The 14828-nt window shown below is 42.7% G+C and overlaps 1 protein-coding gene across 1 annotated transcript in view; it reads left to right on the forward strand.

Moving 5' to 3' along the window:
- LOC112144163 (WD repeat-containing protein 7) overlaps positions 1-13483 on the forward strand; it is a gene marked incomplete in the record, with an annotated part of 98246 nt that extends 84763 nt beyond the window's left edge. Inside the window, 6 exon segments of the mRNA XM_024268505.2 lie at positions 2028-2145; positions 2257-2406; positions 2484-2566; positions 3286-3385; positions 9395-9499; positions 11406-13483. Coding sequence (XP_024124273.1) covers positions 2028-2145; positions 2257-2406; positions 2484-2566; positions 3286-3385; positions 9395-9499; positions 11406-11609 — 760 coding nt within the window.
- Between the last annotated feature and the right edge of the window lie 1345 nt (positions 13484-14828).

The following is a 14828-nucleotide window of genomic DNA, read 5'->3' on the forward strand; positions in this document are numbered from 1 at the left end:
AACCAGCCTAAACCTAAAGCCTTAGTTACATACACCTGTAGGACAGGTTGACCCGTACGGGAGCTGTGGGGTGTCTTGTAAACAATTCTATCATAACAATGCCCTTAAGGCTCATACTTTAAAGGGCATCATGAACATGGGACGTACCATTGTCATGCCTGTGGTAAGTGTATCGTAAAGTGTTAGTAAGGGTAATGGAAGTTACTCACACTTATGATGCACGTTATACGAAAGTGCCCTTAAGACACCAGTAGGATGTCCACAGAAATTACACTCTGATTGGCTAATGTTCTCATGTCTAACAGAAAAGCTGCTCACACAGAGTCCACAGTGGATGCACTCATCACCTGAACAGCACTACCAACAGACAGCCTAAAGCTGTGACCTGAATTAACTCTGGCCAGCTAATGAGACTTGTTAAGGTTCTCGTCATCATGATTACATTTTTCCTTTGCATTTTATCAAAAGTAAACAATTCAGCAGTGATGAAATATAAAACTGTAAATGATCTTCCACTTTATGAAACACAAGAAACTGAATATTTAGAGTTTGAGAAATAAAGTTCTGTGAACACATTTCCTTGCTTATGGTGTGAGTAAGCATCCCATAAGTAAAAGAAGTTTGATCAGAAGTTATGGAGCTAAAAAGGTTGAAAGTCAGACCCTGCTCCTGCAGTCATCAGTGAAAATCAGATATAAATCTCAGATTATTTGTTGATTGTGCTCCATTTTAGAGTCCTACTGAGTCTTGACTTCCATTGACTGTATATATGAGAACTGGAATGAGTGACGCCTCCCCCATCACGTTCCAAACAGGAAGTACCCACTAATTCCATTCTATTTGATAGAATAATCGTGTTCTTGATAATCCTCATTTTTGGTCAAATTCTTTAAATTATAATATTGGATAATATTGGATATAATATTGGATTTGATGAACAGATTCTCCCGAGCTCGCTCTCAGGGGTAGCGGTGTGGATAACATCAAGCTAACTCCAGGTTGACAAGGAAAGATGACTGAGACCAATCACAGCTTACTGACCTCGTCTGGCTCCAACTTGGTGATGTCTGTAGTGAGGCCCTTTCAGGGGATGACATCACTCTCAGTTCTCAGATACAGTCAATGGTTTGGACCCACCCACTGTAGAACTGATGTGACACAAACTATTACCGACTTGTTTACTGACATTTCAAATGCAGTGGAGCATCTTTCACAGACCACATCGTAAGACTAAATATGACTCCTATCGGACAGATTTTTTAAAATTATTATTGTGGTCATTTATTTTATTCTTTTACTTTAGTTTAAATCAGTGTGTTTACAGTGTTGTGTCCTCCAACCTGGAGGAAGGCAACATGAAGAAATCTGGAGAGGCTGTGATAGAGAGCAGCAGCTTTTAACGTGCAACCAGCTGTTTAATCAGAAAGGAATTCATCGTTCCTACAAGTAAACAACTAAGTGAAACAGGCAAACACAAATACAAACAACTGAAGGTGGATGAACTCACAGAAGCCCAGATAAAGTGTATTCACAATTACAACATAAAATTTACCAACACAAAGCAAACAAAGCCATGTGACACAGGTACAGCCAGGACTAGTGGCCGGACTAAGGCTCACCACGAACGGGACAAGAGTTTGTAACAGGCACTGAGAGGGCAGCTGGACACTTCATCTGGTCATGCCAAAGCTGCTGCCACGGCCAGGTGATGAGGGATCTTCTACCTGACTCTCGTCACCCGTGTCAGTGTGGGACACAGGTCCAGGTGTAGTTGCAGTTCCTAGATGAGACTCCTATTGACATCACCTGTTTAGATTCCTAAGGAATTCTCATTGAGACATAAAGTTGTAAAAGTATCCACACACACCAAAGCTGTAACATTTGTTCTCTCTACATGTTTTTTTTGGTGCAGCCAAAAAAGAAGCTTTAGAACAGGAAGGATGAGATGTGTTTTTCATTTAAACTCAGTCAGGGAATGAAGGGGAAGTTCACTGTAACTCCAGCCACCTTTCTCTGTTCTCCTGCAGCGTCTCTATGGGCTTGCCCCTCAACCCCCCTGCAGATTCAGCTCGCTCCGCCCGCCACGCCCTTTCCCTCATAGCTACGGCCCGCCCCCCGGCCTTCATCACCACCATTGCAAGAGAGGTCAGACAGATGTTTGTGCCCAGCAGCTTCCAGGACTCCTCAGTCGTCACGTTAACTTCTTGTCCTGGTCCAGTTTTGTCTTGTGCTCCTGACAGAATTTTTGGTTTTCAGGTTCATCGACACAACGCAGCTCAGGCAAACTCCCAGTCACAGCAAAATGTTCACACCACCACTCTGGCCAGGGCCAAGGCAGAGATACTGCGAGTGATTGACATCCTGATCGAGAAGATGCCTGGAGACGTGGTTGATCTGCTGGTTGAAGTAATGAGATGTTTATTCATCTCATACAGACTTTGTCCACAGTCCAAGAATCATTTTCCCATCCTCCTCTTCCTCAGGTGATGGACATCATCATGTACTGCATCGAGGGTTCTCTGGTGAAGAAGAAAGGACTGCAGGAGTGTTTCCCTGCTATCTGCAAGTAAGTGTGCTTACTGGTGTGAGTGCTCCTCACGGTTAGTCAGCAGAGTGTGAAATAAAGGAGTGTCTGAATCTGTGCCCGCGTCAAAAGGTCAACTCTCATCTGATGCTGGGAAGAACCACTTTGTGGAAAAAACCCATCTCCATCTCTGCGATTCCTTCTGCTTCATGACTGTATTCAAGCCTTTCATGTAAAATGGCTCAAAAAGCCACAGCTGGGTTAGATAGAGAGGGAGGAGAGTCTCCTACAGAGGATACGGTGATGTTCTACAGACTCAGACAGGAGTGAAGAACTCAATCACACAGAGGCCAAAATCCAAAACCCACCCCAGGTCACGGGCCGAACAGGAGAAACATTTACTGAACACTGTCAAACTAAAATTTCAAAACCGTAACTTTTTAACTTAACTATTAATAATATTATTCCAGAATAAATCTAAACCCTGAATAACTTTCAATATTTTACTCTATCAAAATATATTTTGTCAAAGTTATACAATTTAAAAATAAGTGTTAGACAACATCAGGTCATTAACAACAATAGAATAAAATGATCCGGAGGGCCGGATCCGGCCCCCGGGCCCTGACTTTGACACACATGGACTAAGAGATTCTTTGATTGGAAGTGATTTCAGTCTGAACACATTTGACACTCTTCCTTCAGGAGGTTCAGCCTCTGACTGCTTGTGTTCTGATCTGCTCCTGTGCTCCATCATCCAGGTTCTACATGGTGGGTTATTGTGACCGCAGCCACCGCATCGCCGTCGGAGCTCGCCAGGGTTCGGTGGCTCTCTACGACGTCCGCACTGGAAAGTGTCAGGTTGGTTCAGCAGCAATCTTTGCTCTTCATTGCTGAACATGAGGTTCCTCCATCCATTACTGTCTTCATCAGTTCTCAGCTCAGCTGTTCACTGAGCTTTCTGGAGCTTCCATCACTCCTGATTTTTGCATGAACTGGTGCATTTAGTGTGAACCTGTTATCCTGGTCCAACTGTCCCCACAATCCTTCACTGGAAAAAGTGAATGTTCCTCAGAAACTCTTTTCACAATAACAGCATTACACAGCTCTCTAATACAAACACCAGCTCTGCATTAGAGAGGAGAGGTGTGAATTCATGTGGAGGGATGGAGGACGGAAACAAAAGACAATCTCAGTTTCTTTTTTTCTCTGTAATTGATAAACGACAAAACGGTGACTTTGTTAATCATGTTTTTGTCTTCCCCACATTTCCTTGTGATGCAGTGCAGTTGTGTGTGTGGATCCTGGTTCAGTGTGAGTGTTTCTTGCGCGTGTTGGTAATTTGCTGTGTATTGATTTTGCGTAACGCGAGCAGTCTAGTTTGGTGAAGGGGGTCATTTATATCTGATAACGGTACGGCCCTATTCACCCAACATCTCCTTTGATTGTGTGCACGTGTGTGTGTGTGTTTGTTTTAGTGTCCTCAGTAAAGACCAGACACCCGTTGTGTTATTTGCAGTAATTAACATTTAATAGATAATGGAGCTGCAGAAAGTGTGTGTTACAAGTGTTTTATTGCCGTTCTAATGGAAAGCTTTCCTCGTGATTAATGGAGTTCAAAATCTTTAGGTTTTATTAATTCTGTCCCTTCTTATTGATCCTGCTGCTCCTCCATGTTGGCTAATGTCTTTAGCAGGATGCCAAATGTATCTGAAGCAGATATTGACTGCTATTAAGTGGTGATCAACGCCTACATCCACAGTGAGGAAAAACGAGAGCCAAGTGGAAGATGATTGGACTGGAAAGCATCGGGTTCATTGTTTTATTCAGCAAAGTAGCTGCTGTTAAAGCCTTCACTCCTCTGGACTGCGTTAAGAGATGCTAACGGTGTCGGCACACACGGTTCTAGATTCTAAAAACCATAACAAACAACACACGTTCCTGCACAGCCTCAGTCCTGATTTCATCCAGTTTGGAAAAGCCTTTTCCTTAAACAGAGTCAAACCGTTGGAATTGTTGGCCTTTCAATTTTATTAACAAAGTTTAGAAGTCTTACGTTGACAGCTGAGGAAAGATATTCCACTTTAAAAAGTCATGTGCACCTGGAGCTTTTAAATAACCAGTCCTGATGATTTTGTGAGGAGAAACATTTTCAAAGGCTGAATAGATTATTGAACTTCTTTGATGAAATTATTCAAAATCTTAATTTCTTCTAGACTGAATTAAAACAGATTCATGTGTATTATTTTTTTCAAAATGGAACAATAAATTATATATATATATTTTTTTTAAATAAAGAAAATGAAATATGGCAGAAAAAATATCATCTTTATGCTAGAGTATATTTTAGAATCTGTGATGAAGAAAGGATGAAGAAGGAGGAAGCAGGCAGGTTTTGTGCGTGTTGGTCTGAGTGTTTGTGCTGGAGGGTAGCTGGCATTTCTCTGTCCAGCCATCTGCCACAGCTTTGATCAGACTCCATGGACAGCTCTTTGTCATCTGTGCGGTCTTCCTGTCCCACGCTGAGGGTCACAGGGCTCCTGTTTTTCATGGGAACTGCCTCTACATATCCTGTTTCTAAGCTTCTGTCAATCTCTCAGAAATGTTTTTAGAAAGTTTAGCAAGTTTCAAAAGTGAAGGTTTTTCTCTGTCCTTCCAAAAACATGTTTTTCCTTTATTTACAGTAACTTAATTCTTGTGACTTTTTTTACAATCTGGTCATATAATTTACAGAGAATCAAAGTTCTTCTTAAAGTCCATGTCTATTTTTTTTTTCACTTTCTGTGATAAATGGAAGGATTCAAATGTGAGGGGTGGAGTGGCTGACCTCTGATCAGAAGATCACAGGCTCGGTTCTCACCCTGCGTGACCACGTGTTGAAGTGTCCTTTGGTAAGACACTGAACCCCACTTTGCCTCTGGTGGCTAGTGTCTCCAGTGTTCAGCAGTGGAGCCTCTACCAGTGTGTGAATGAGTGGGTAAATGGGACTGTCACTGTATGGGCCTTTAAGAAGGTAGTAAAGCTCTATATAAGTATAGGACATTTACCATTTAATGCCTGGACATGTTTGCTAATTACTGTTGGCTTGCAGTTTTCCTTGAGTAGGTTATGTTTCTTCAGAGGGTTTAGGTATTTGATTAAAGTCCATAGTGTTCCCAGTGGTCTTTAAGTATGATTATGCCAAGTCATTTTCTTGTACATAGTTTCTACAGAGCAGCAGGGACTTGCATCGCTCTACATCACACATAAACTCAAATAAGTTTAGACTGAGCGGAGGCCCCGGGGAAGAGTGAAGGGTATTTATAGTAAATAAAGTTTTATATTATGTTACATGAAGGTTTTTTAAAACTTTTACATTATGGTTCGGTTTTCTATTTTGTTATTAACACATTGGTAAATCCATTTGTCACATCAAACCATATGGAGCTCCAGACTAGTGGAAACCAGGTAGAGCATGCTCCAAAAACCTAATCAGTACAGCAGAACAAAGCCATAAATGACCTTTGCCGACGAGGTCACTGAGCACTCACAGCAGAGGTTTGGTGAAGATGACCATGTGAGGTGTTAAGACCTACAGGGGGTTTCTGTTTTCCTGACAAACATTGGGCTGGAGTCGAATAAAGCCTGCCTTCAACATATATAAGCTAACTCTATTTTATAGGCCTTTGTCTTTGCATGCCGAGACCCAGGGACTCTGTACAAGTCTGATCCAAATGAGTTTTTTGATCACTCTCTTCCTCATCAACAAACGCGGGGGGCTAACCTCACAAGACCCAGGATACACTGGAGAGATTACGTCTCTTAGCTGGCATGAGAACGCCTCGGGGACCGTCCAGAGGAGCTGGAGGAAGTGGCCGGGGAGAGGGAAGTCTGGGCATGTTTGCTTGGACTGCTGCCCCACAACCCGGTCCCAGATGAGCGGAAGAATATGGATGGATGGCAAATCAGCTCTTTTTTCCAACTGCATATTTTCATCTGCTCCTGATTCACGACAATTTGAATAAAGAAATATACATTTTCATCCATCATCAAAAAATGCTACACGAACATGTTCAAACACCAAAAACACCATTTTCTTCATCACTGTGGGTCTAAAACCACTGCTTCTCCCTGTGTGGATCTCAGATAAGTTTAGACTCTACCTGGACTTTTCCAGCGCCGTTCCAGCTGTTCTCTGGATGTTTTGCTGTAGGTTTGAAACATCATTGTTTCTCTACAAGACAACTTAGAAGGACATTGAAGTTGGACTTTTACTTGGCATTGTCCACCCATCCATCCATCCATCCATCTTCTTCCGCTTCATCCGGGACCGGGTCGCGGGGGCAGCAGTCTAAGCAAAGATGCCCAGACTTCCCTCTCCCCGGCCACTTCCTCCAGCTCTTCTGGGGGGACCCCGAGGCGTTCCCAGGCCAGCCGAGAAACATAGTCTCTCCAGCGTGTCCTGGGTCTTCCCCAGGGCCTCCGCCCAGTGGGACATGCCCGGAACACCTCACCAGGGAGGCGTCCAGGAGGCATCCAGATCAGATGCCCGAACCACCTCAACTGGCTCCTCTGGATGTGGAGGAGAAGCGGCTCTACTCCAAGCTCTCTCCGGGTGACTGAGCTCCTCACCCTATCTCTAAGGGAGCGTCCAGACACCCTACGGAGAAAACTAATTTCAGCCGCTTGTAGTCGGGATCTCGTTCTTTCGGTCATGACCTAGAGCTCATGACCATAGGTGAGTACTGGAATGAAGATCGACCGGTAAATCGAGAGCTTTGCTTTCTGGCTCAGCTCTCTTTTCACCACAACAGACCGGTGCAGCGACCGTAAGATGGTGGACGCAGCTCCAATCCGCCTGTCGATCTCACGCTCCGATCTTCCCTAGCAAATGCACAAAGTCCATCAAAGTCCTTTAAATCTTCAAAGTGATTTTAGGCTTTTTCAAGGAAATCTTCTAAAAATAACACGCACACACCACTGTCCCATGAAACACGTTAAAACCTGAGAGATGAGCTGTTGTCATGTTTAGGTTGTGTGATTCCTTAAAGAAGCTAAACATATTACCTCTAGCAGTAGTTCTCCTGGGTTAAGTTGTTTCTTTTCCATTTTGTTCTCGTCTTTACTTCTTCTACTTTTCAAGAAACTGTGGAGCTTTTACTGAAGTGCCAGAACTTGTTGCACAGTGTGTCCTCCACATCCACTCACCCATTAAGCATTTGAGAATCGCTCAGTTGTGACTGTCCAACACTTTGGTCACACTTTGCTCTTTTCAAAGTGTCATACTAATAAAGTTGGCCTGGCTGCAGTAACAGCTTTGGAACAGGTTTAGAGGTTTCACTCAACAATCCAGCCGTCACCTGGATCAGTAAGGAAACGTTGGATTCCAATTACTGAGGCTTGGGTGGATTCAAACCCTCAGTGTCCCAGTCATAGCAGCTTAACCCTTTAACTCCTGAGGCGTCATTGGTGACGCTATAACACAAATTCTTTAACATAATGTAACTTTTCAACCGTTAACACGATCATTCCAGTAGATTGTGAAGGAGAAAAGCGAGCCGCTTTACTCCTTCACAATCTACTGGAATGATTGTGATAACGGTTGAAAGTTACAGTAAATCAGAGAACAGAAACACTGGAGCTCTGGTGTTAAAGGGTTGATGTTGCGAGGAATGAGGGGAAGGCAGATTTGGGTCAGTCCTGAAGCTGTACTCTCTTTTGCCTTGTTTCCACTGAGTGGTCCAGACCAGACTGGACCGGGCCGGACTGGGCCGCTCAGTGGAAACGAGGCGTTTTTTTGAAAGCTGCATGGTTTGACTCTGTGGTGAACCTGATAGAAGAGTCACATCTTCAGTGTTTTTACAAGTTTTTTAGTTTGCATTTTTGTTTCTTGGAAAATCAGTCATCATTTGTTCCATTGCTTGATCTTCATTTTTTTTCTTGCGTTGCTTGTGGAACAAACTTGATAATTAAAAATAATGAGTCTCGGAGCAAAAGGAATGAACCAGACACAACCAACTGGTGCAGCTTTCTTCTCAGCCTCATATTGCTGGAATCTAATTAGATATCCCTGAATATAAAAGGTGGGAGGGAGGACACTAAAAATATGAGATTTTCATGTCACTCAGTTGTTACAATTTCTCTCAGCTTTAACTGCAGCAGACGGGGTATTATTTGGAGCTGTGAGCACTGGAGGCGACGCATCTTAATCTCATCTGGAGGTGAGAGTTTGTAATCCCAGTGGCAGGCAGAAGCTGGGTGGGGATTTCTGGGAGGGCGTTGATTGTATTACTCGCCCTGCATCTGCTGGGACGCTTTATTGCGTTACCCACATTGCCGCAGCGATTTATTTTGTCCCCGGAGTTCTGCAGGCGGCCGGCAGCATCTGCTGGACCAGAAGCTGCTGCTGGTCTGATGGAATTATGTCACCCAAACCTTTACACCTACTGTTGAGGAAAATGTGGTCGAAGCAAAGACTTTATCTGCTGCGGCTCAATGAAATCCTGCAACAAGCAAGATTTGTTTTTTCTTTGTTCTGTAACTGGATGAAGTTTATTGAAGCGTTGGCTTGAACCTCCAGCAGCTCCAAACCTCCTTATTCACCATAACACCACTGTCCTTTCAGCCTTCTGAGCAAAGACGGGCAATTCATATTTCCTTATGAATTGCCCTGGTTTTCCTTCACTGGACGTTTCAAAGCTTTAGGAACATCAATCATGCCCTTCATTCCTGCTGCAGAACTTTTCCAGTCAAGTGCATTTATGTACTGAATAACTCAGGTGTAGTTCTGCATTTTTCCATCACAGAATTATTTTTAGAGCTGTGTTGTTCAGAAGTCGTTGATTTGCTGAGTCAGGTCTTTTAAATGATATGACATCTCGATCTTTGCAGAACATTCATGGTCACAAAGGTCCGATTACAGCCGTGTCATTCGCCCCCGATGGCCGTTACCTGGCGACCTACTCCAACGCTGACAGCCACATCTCTTTCTGGCAGGTGAGACACGCAGGAACTACAGACAGATACTCAGCATGGGAATCCAAACTGCTCTATGCCAACTGGAAACATTTAACTTTTACAAGTATGTAGAAAGTGTCTTATGAGAGTTTTAATCTCCAACCACTCCACAGTCTTTTTAACCAGGATTGTTTCAGTGTTTGTGCTGGAAGTATCTAAATGCTCCTTAAAAACTTATAAATAAGAAAGGAGCGCAGAGATGATAAACTCACACTTCTGATCTCTTCCCAGAACTGTTCTTTTGAATAAAAGGTCTTTATGACCTCTGACATGACTGGCTACACACACACTCACACACTCACTCTCTCTAATGGCATTACTGTAAGTATAAACCACTGCAAGCGTGCCGGCAGGATGGCTGCTGTGGTAATTAGCTGGCAGACGCTTTGTCGGTGTGTGAGGGTGGGAGGGTCTCGTCTCAGAAAACGATTGAGTTTCCCCTGGATTTTTTTTCCTACACACACACCCCCACACACACACTAGCTTTGTCTACCTTCATTCTTTGCCTTTCTGACCATCACACATAAGTTGAGCAGCATTTGCTGTCAGTTTGTTTTTACTACATCAAACAATTTTAGTAATTTTAGCCACAATTTTTTTCATTGTGATCTTTGCATAAACTAATCAATGTGATTCATATAACCCAATACTTATCCCTGCTTGTTCAGTCTTTTTGAACTTTTTTTTTACTTTAAAATTTGCTCCATTAATTTATCTTAAACTATTTTTGTGGTAATACTGCTAATATATTTTTGATTGTATTACACAATAATTCCACAATGAACCTGAAACTGTCCAAAAACTCAATTCGTATTAGTAAATTTGTTATTTTTTACTGTGAAAATAAAAAAATTGAGATAAGACATTTTTTTATTGTAAAAGATCAAACATGTAGAGACGAAATAAAACAGTAGAAAATCTACAAACAATGTGGAAAATATAAAAACAAAAATCAAGAAAATCTGACCACTGAGAAATATTATAGCACTCAAAAATTAATATTCGAAAGTCCGTCCCCCCGCCGGAGCCGGCCGCACAAAAACATACATTGCTCCTGAAATCATTGGCCAGAAGTCCTCTACCGGATCTCCCTGTTTCAAGCCTCGACCTTTTTTTCCCTTTGATACACCGAAACTGATACATGATCAGTGGATTCACAGAGAAAAAACAGCATTTCTCTGGCTTTTTCTCTGGAGGTAAACAGGTGTAGTTATACGAATCTGAATACTTGTTAATATTGACTTGACAGAAACAAAACGATGAACGTTAAAAGCCAATAGTTCTAAAAAGTTTTTAAAATATCTTCTTTTTTTAAAGGTTTCCTTAAGATTAAGAAATCTTAATTAGTCCCACAGTGGGAAATTGCAATATGCAGCAGCTCAGGTACAGTCGGATATTTTAGAAAATTTCTGCTCACTCAACCAGCTAGAGATGGTTTCTGGAGCCATCTTGCATGTGACCAGAGGAGCCTTAAAAAAGAGGCAAAGCTCCACTTACAATGTTTCAAGAGTTTATTTCAAGTGAAGTCAGAATGATGTGTCACGACTCTTATGTTTGTTTTAAACCAAACATTTTGAAGTTTAAAACTTTTTTAAAATCTTCATGTTAAGTTTTGAATGAAAACAGTGCTAATAGCGGTGTGTGTGTGTGTGTGTGTGTGTGAGTGTTAATTCATGCGTCATTGGGATGTGATTGGACAAACTCACCAGAGAGTTTAGGGACTACTGAGAGTTTATGAATGAAGGAAGTGTTTGGACTTCTCTCCTGTTTATCAGAAAATCTGGTTCTGTTTTAGAAAAGTCTCCAGAAGTGGATTTTTTTCTTTGGCATTGTGTGTTTCTAAAAATCCCTCAGAAACAGATGTGACTTTTGTGGTGATCCACAGATGAACACCAGTCTGCTGGGCCAAATCGGCATGCTGAACTCGGCTCCTCAGCTGCGTTGCATCAAGACGTACCAGGTTCCTCCGGTGCAGCCCGCCTCCCCGGGATCCCAGAACCACCTGAAGCTTGCCCGCCTCATCTGGACCTCCAACCGCAACGTCATCCTGATGGCGCACGATGGAAAGGAGCATCGCTTCATGGTGTAAATGCTGGTGCCGTGTGACACTGGGACCGGTTCTGTTCTGGGTTTTGAGTGAAGTTAGTGCACTGAGGTCTAGAGAGTCTAACAGAGTTGGTGGAATCGCAGCTCAGCTAGAGTGGAACACATCCAGTCCAGGTTCTAGTTTGTGTCGCTTAAACTTTATGTCCTGCTGTAACTTTGTGAAGAAACGTGCTCTGTACATATTTATAGGCCGTGTTTACATTAGGATTCGTGTTTCTGCATATTTGAACAGAGGCGCCTCATCATTCCTATTTATTAGTTGATTTTGGTTGGAGTCCCTGTTCTTCAGAGGTCAATCTTTTGCTTTCTGATGCAGTCAGTCTGACCTGATGCGGGTCAGAAAAGGAGGGCGAACTATGACACGCTCTCTGGATTTGTGCTGTGATTTTTGATTCAAACCTGGGTTTTTAAGCTGAGCTTGCTGTGGGAGACGAGTGAAGCAGAACGCGCTCATGTTCCACCACAGGAGTGGAGGGGCTGTCAGAGGCGGCGGCGGCGGGCCCCGACCCGTTCATGCTTGCAACATGCTTTCCTCATTTCATCGTGTTTGTGCCAGCACTCTGCTTTCTCTTTGTAGCACCTTCAAGGCTTCTCCATTTTTGCTTCATTCTGACCCGTGTGTTTGTGTGTGTGTTGTGTGTTGTGACTGTCAAACACACATTGTCACTTAAGGCTGTTTCCTCTAGAAGCATGATCCCCGAAAAAGGCAGAAACAGCTGCACTCTTTATTATTATTTTATTCGTCAGCATTAAATCCAGGTGGATTTTGGATCAAGTTCATCAGATTTGTGTCCACATCTGCAGAGACGTTCGTCTGATGAGCTTGATGGAGCTTCTGCGACGTTTTGTCTGTCATGCTCTCTTAGAGTAACAGTCGGTGTATCACCGCGCTGCCGCCGCCTCGGCTCTCCTTTGGTGTGTTTTGGCGCCTGCCTGGATTCTACTTCAACTTTTTTTTTTTTTATGAGTCAGTTTTCTTCAGTTTTTAAAAAAGTTTAAATTATTGAGGATTGGGCCAAAATAATCAAGTGCAAGATAGAGAAGCTACTGTAGAATCAAGACAGAATTGCAATATGAACATCTGCTGCTATGATTGATGATATGATGATTTCACTCTTATTGTCCCCAGATTTTTATGCAGAGAAAAGAATATAGACATATATATAACACATCTAGAAATCTTCTATTCACGGGAAGACTGTATGTTAGACGGAGCGTCTCTCTTGGCGAGCGGCTGATGTGTTTGAGACCTCCTTTTCTTCCATCCCTCCATCGCCTGTCAGTTTCATTAGTGCTGTCAGAAAGCTTCTAACACCGTTACACACCTGTAAACCCGAGCGTGTCAAAGCTTTTCACAAGTCCTTCCTCCCCTCAGAGTGAGGGGGAATCCAGCGTCTGGTCAGGGGGATATTTTCAAAAACACTCAAACATGCCAAGTCCAGCTCATCCTGACAGCTCTGAGATCTTAATCTTTCCTTTCCTCCGGCACTCTTAACAGTTTGAGAAAATATGTTTTTGGCAGCCTCTCTGGGGAGGATGGGTGAGAAAAGTGGAGGAGGCAGGGAGGAAGAGCTGAACAGTAAGTAACAAGTGAGGAGATCAGCTCAGTCAGCCAGAAAAAGAGGGTTTGTGGTGAAGCAGGAGAAGCTCTTTTGTTTTCTCCTTCCTGACGTGCTCCCATCGCTCTCCTATTTCTGCTCATTCAGTTCTGATTGTTAACAGGAAGTGACGTGTTTAAAGTGACTGATGTCCTGCATGAATATGAGCTTCCCTTCATCCTGCTGTGCATCACGTGAACATGTGTTGTTAAATGTATTGCTGTTGTCCAATAAAAGCATTCCTGGGTTTTGTGTCAAATCTTTGTTTTGTCTTTATTCTTTAAACCAGGAAAAGAACAGAATTTTGCAGCCTGACTGCTTTGGACAGAGTTTTCATTCTATGTTTTTCCCCAGAATTTGATTAAAATAAATCTCTAAAGTCAGGGGTTCAGAACTCATTTTCAGTGTTGGAACATTTGATTTGTTTTTGCTTTAAGTTCTTGGAGTTTCTACCTTAAAATCCCAAACTGAGCAAACCGCCTCCGTCCTGTTGCTGCACTGCTGACAGTCACACAAAGATCTTTTCATTCATTTTGTCATAAGGAAAGGTTGTGTGTCTGTCCAAACATGAGTTGCCTGGTTAGTCTTTAGATCAGGACTCTCAAACGCAGTTTACCTCAGTTTAAACTCTACGATGACATCAGAAAAAGGATGGATGCTTCAGACGCAGGTGTCTGTTCATGTAGGCCCTCTCTATGAAAACATATATTCACTTTGTTTTGGGTTTTAAGTAAATGCTCCATGCTAGTAATTTTATGACTGACTTGGTTTGTCGTATATTTGAGACAACGGGTATTAAGGGGTTAATCCGTAGTGCTGCACGCCGCTGCTCGGGTTATGCTGCTGGCGGCGGTGCAGACATGCTCCGCCACACGTCTGCGGTTGGCTGCTCCGTGCACGTCCTGCAGAAAGCAGCTTGGAGTCCATTTGTCAGGGCAGAAATATGTGCATCAGTTTTGCAAATGTAATCCCATGTTTCTGTCAACCACTTACAGTATAACTGTGATTAAGGAAATCAGCGTGGAACTGCTAACCCATCAGACCAGTGAGACGCCTGACCTGAAGTGACAGACAGAAATCATCTGGTAATCTCTGCTCTTTAAGTTCATTACATTTACTAAGACTTGTGACATTCAGAGAAAACTATCAACTATGATCTTACTTTGTAAGAAGTGGGTAATGAGTGAGTATTGGACAGAGAGAAGCTGATTGATTTCTTTCTTGTTCTAAAATCATATTTTTGTAACTTTATAATATTTTCCGTCTGATTTATACAAACTCAACTTAGCAACTCAGTTTTTGGAAGAATCGTAATGTTTTCATAATTTATCAAAAACATGTAGTTGGTGAGCCAAGTTAGCACGCTCTCAATTATTCTCTTTAAACTGAAATAACAAAATGATTTTTGCAGTTCTAGAACTAGAACTTGAGATGGTTGGCTGCAGCTCTCCATCATTCCATCATTTATGAGCGTCAGTCAGACTCCGTAAGGAAGCTGGTTCATCTGCAGAGTTCAGTCCGGTCTGCTCCCAGCAGCAAGAAGCCGACTCGAGCTCCAACTCAGCTCTACTCGCTACTGTACACAAAATCCTTAATCTAGTTAT

The sequence above is a fragment of the Oryzias melastigma genome, linkage group LG12 (genome assembly GCF_002922805.2).
Source record: "Oryzias melastigma strain HK-1 linkage group LG12, ASM292280v2, whole genome shotgun sequence".
Lineage (NCBI taxonomy): Eukaryota > Metazoa > Chordata > Actinopteri > Beloniformes > Adrianichthyidae > Oryzias > Oryzias melastigma.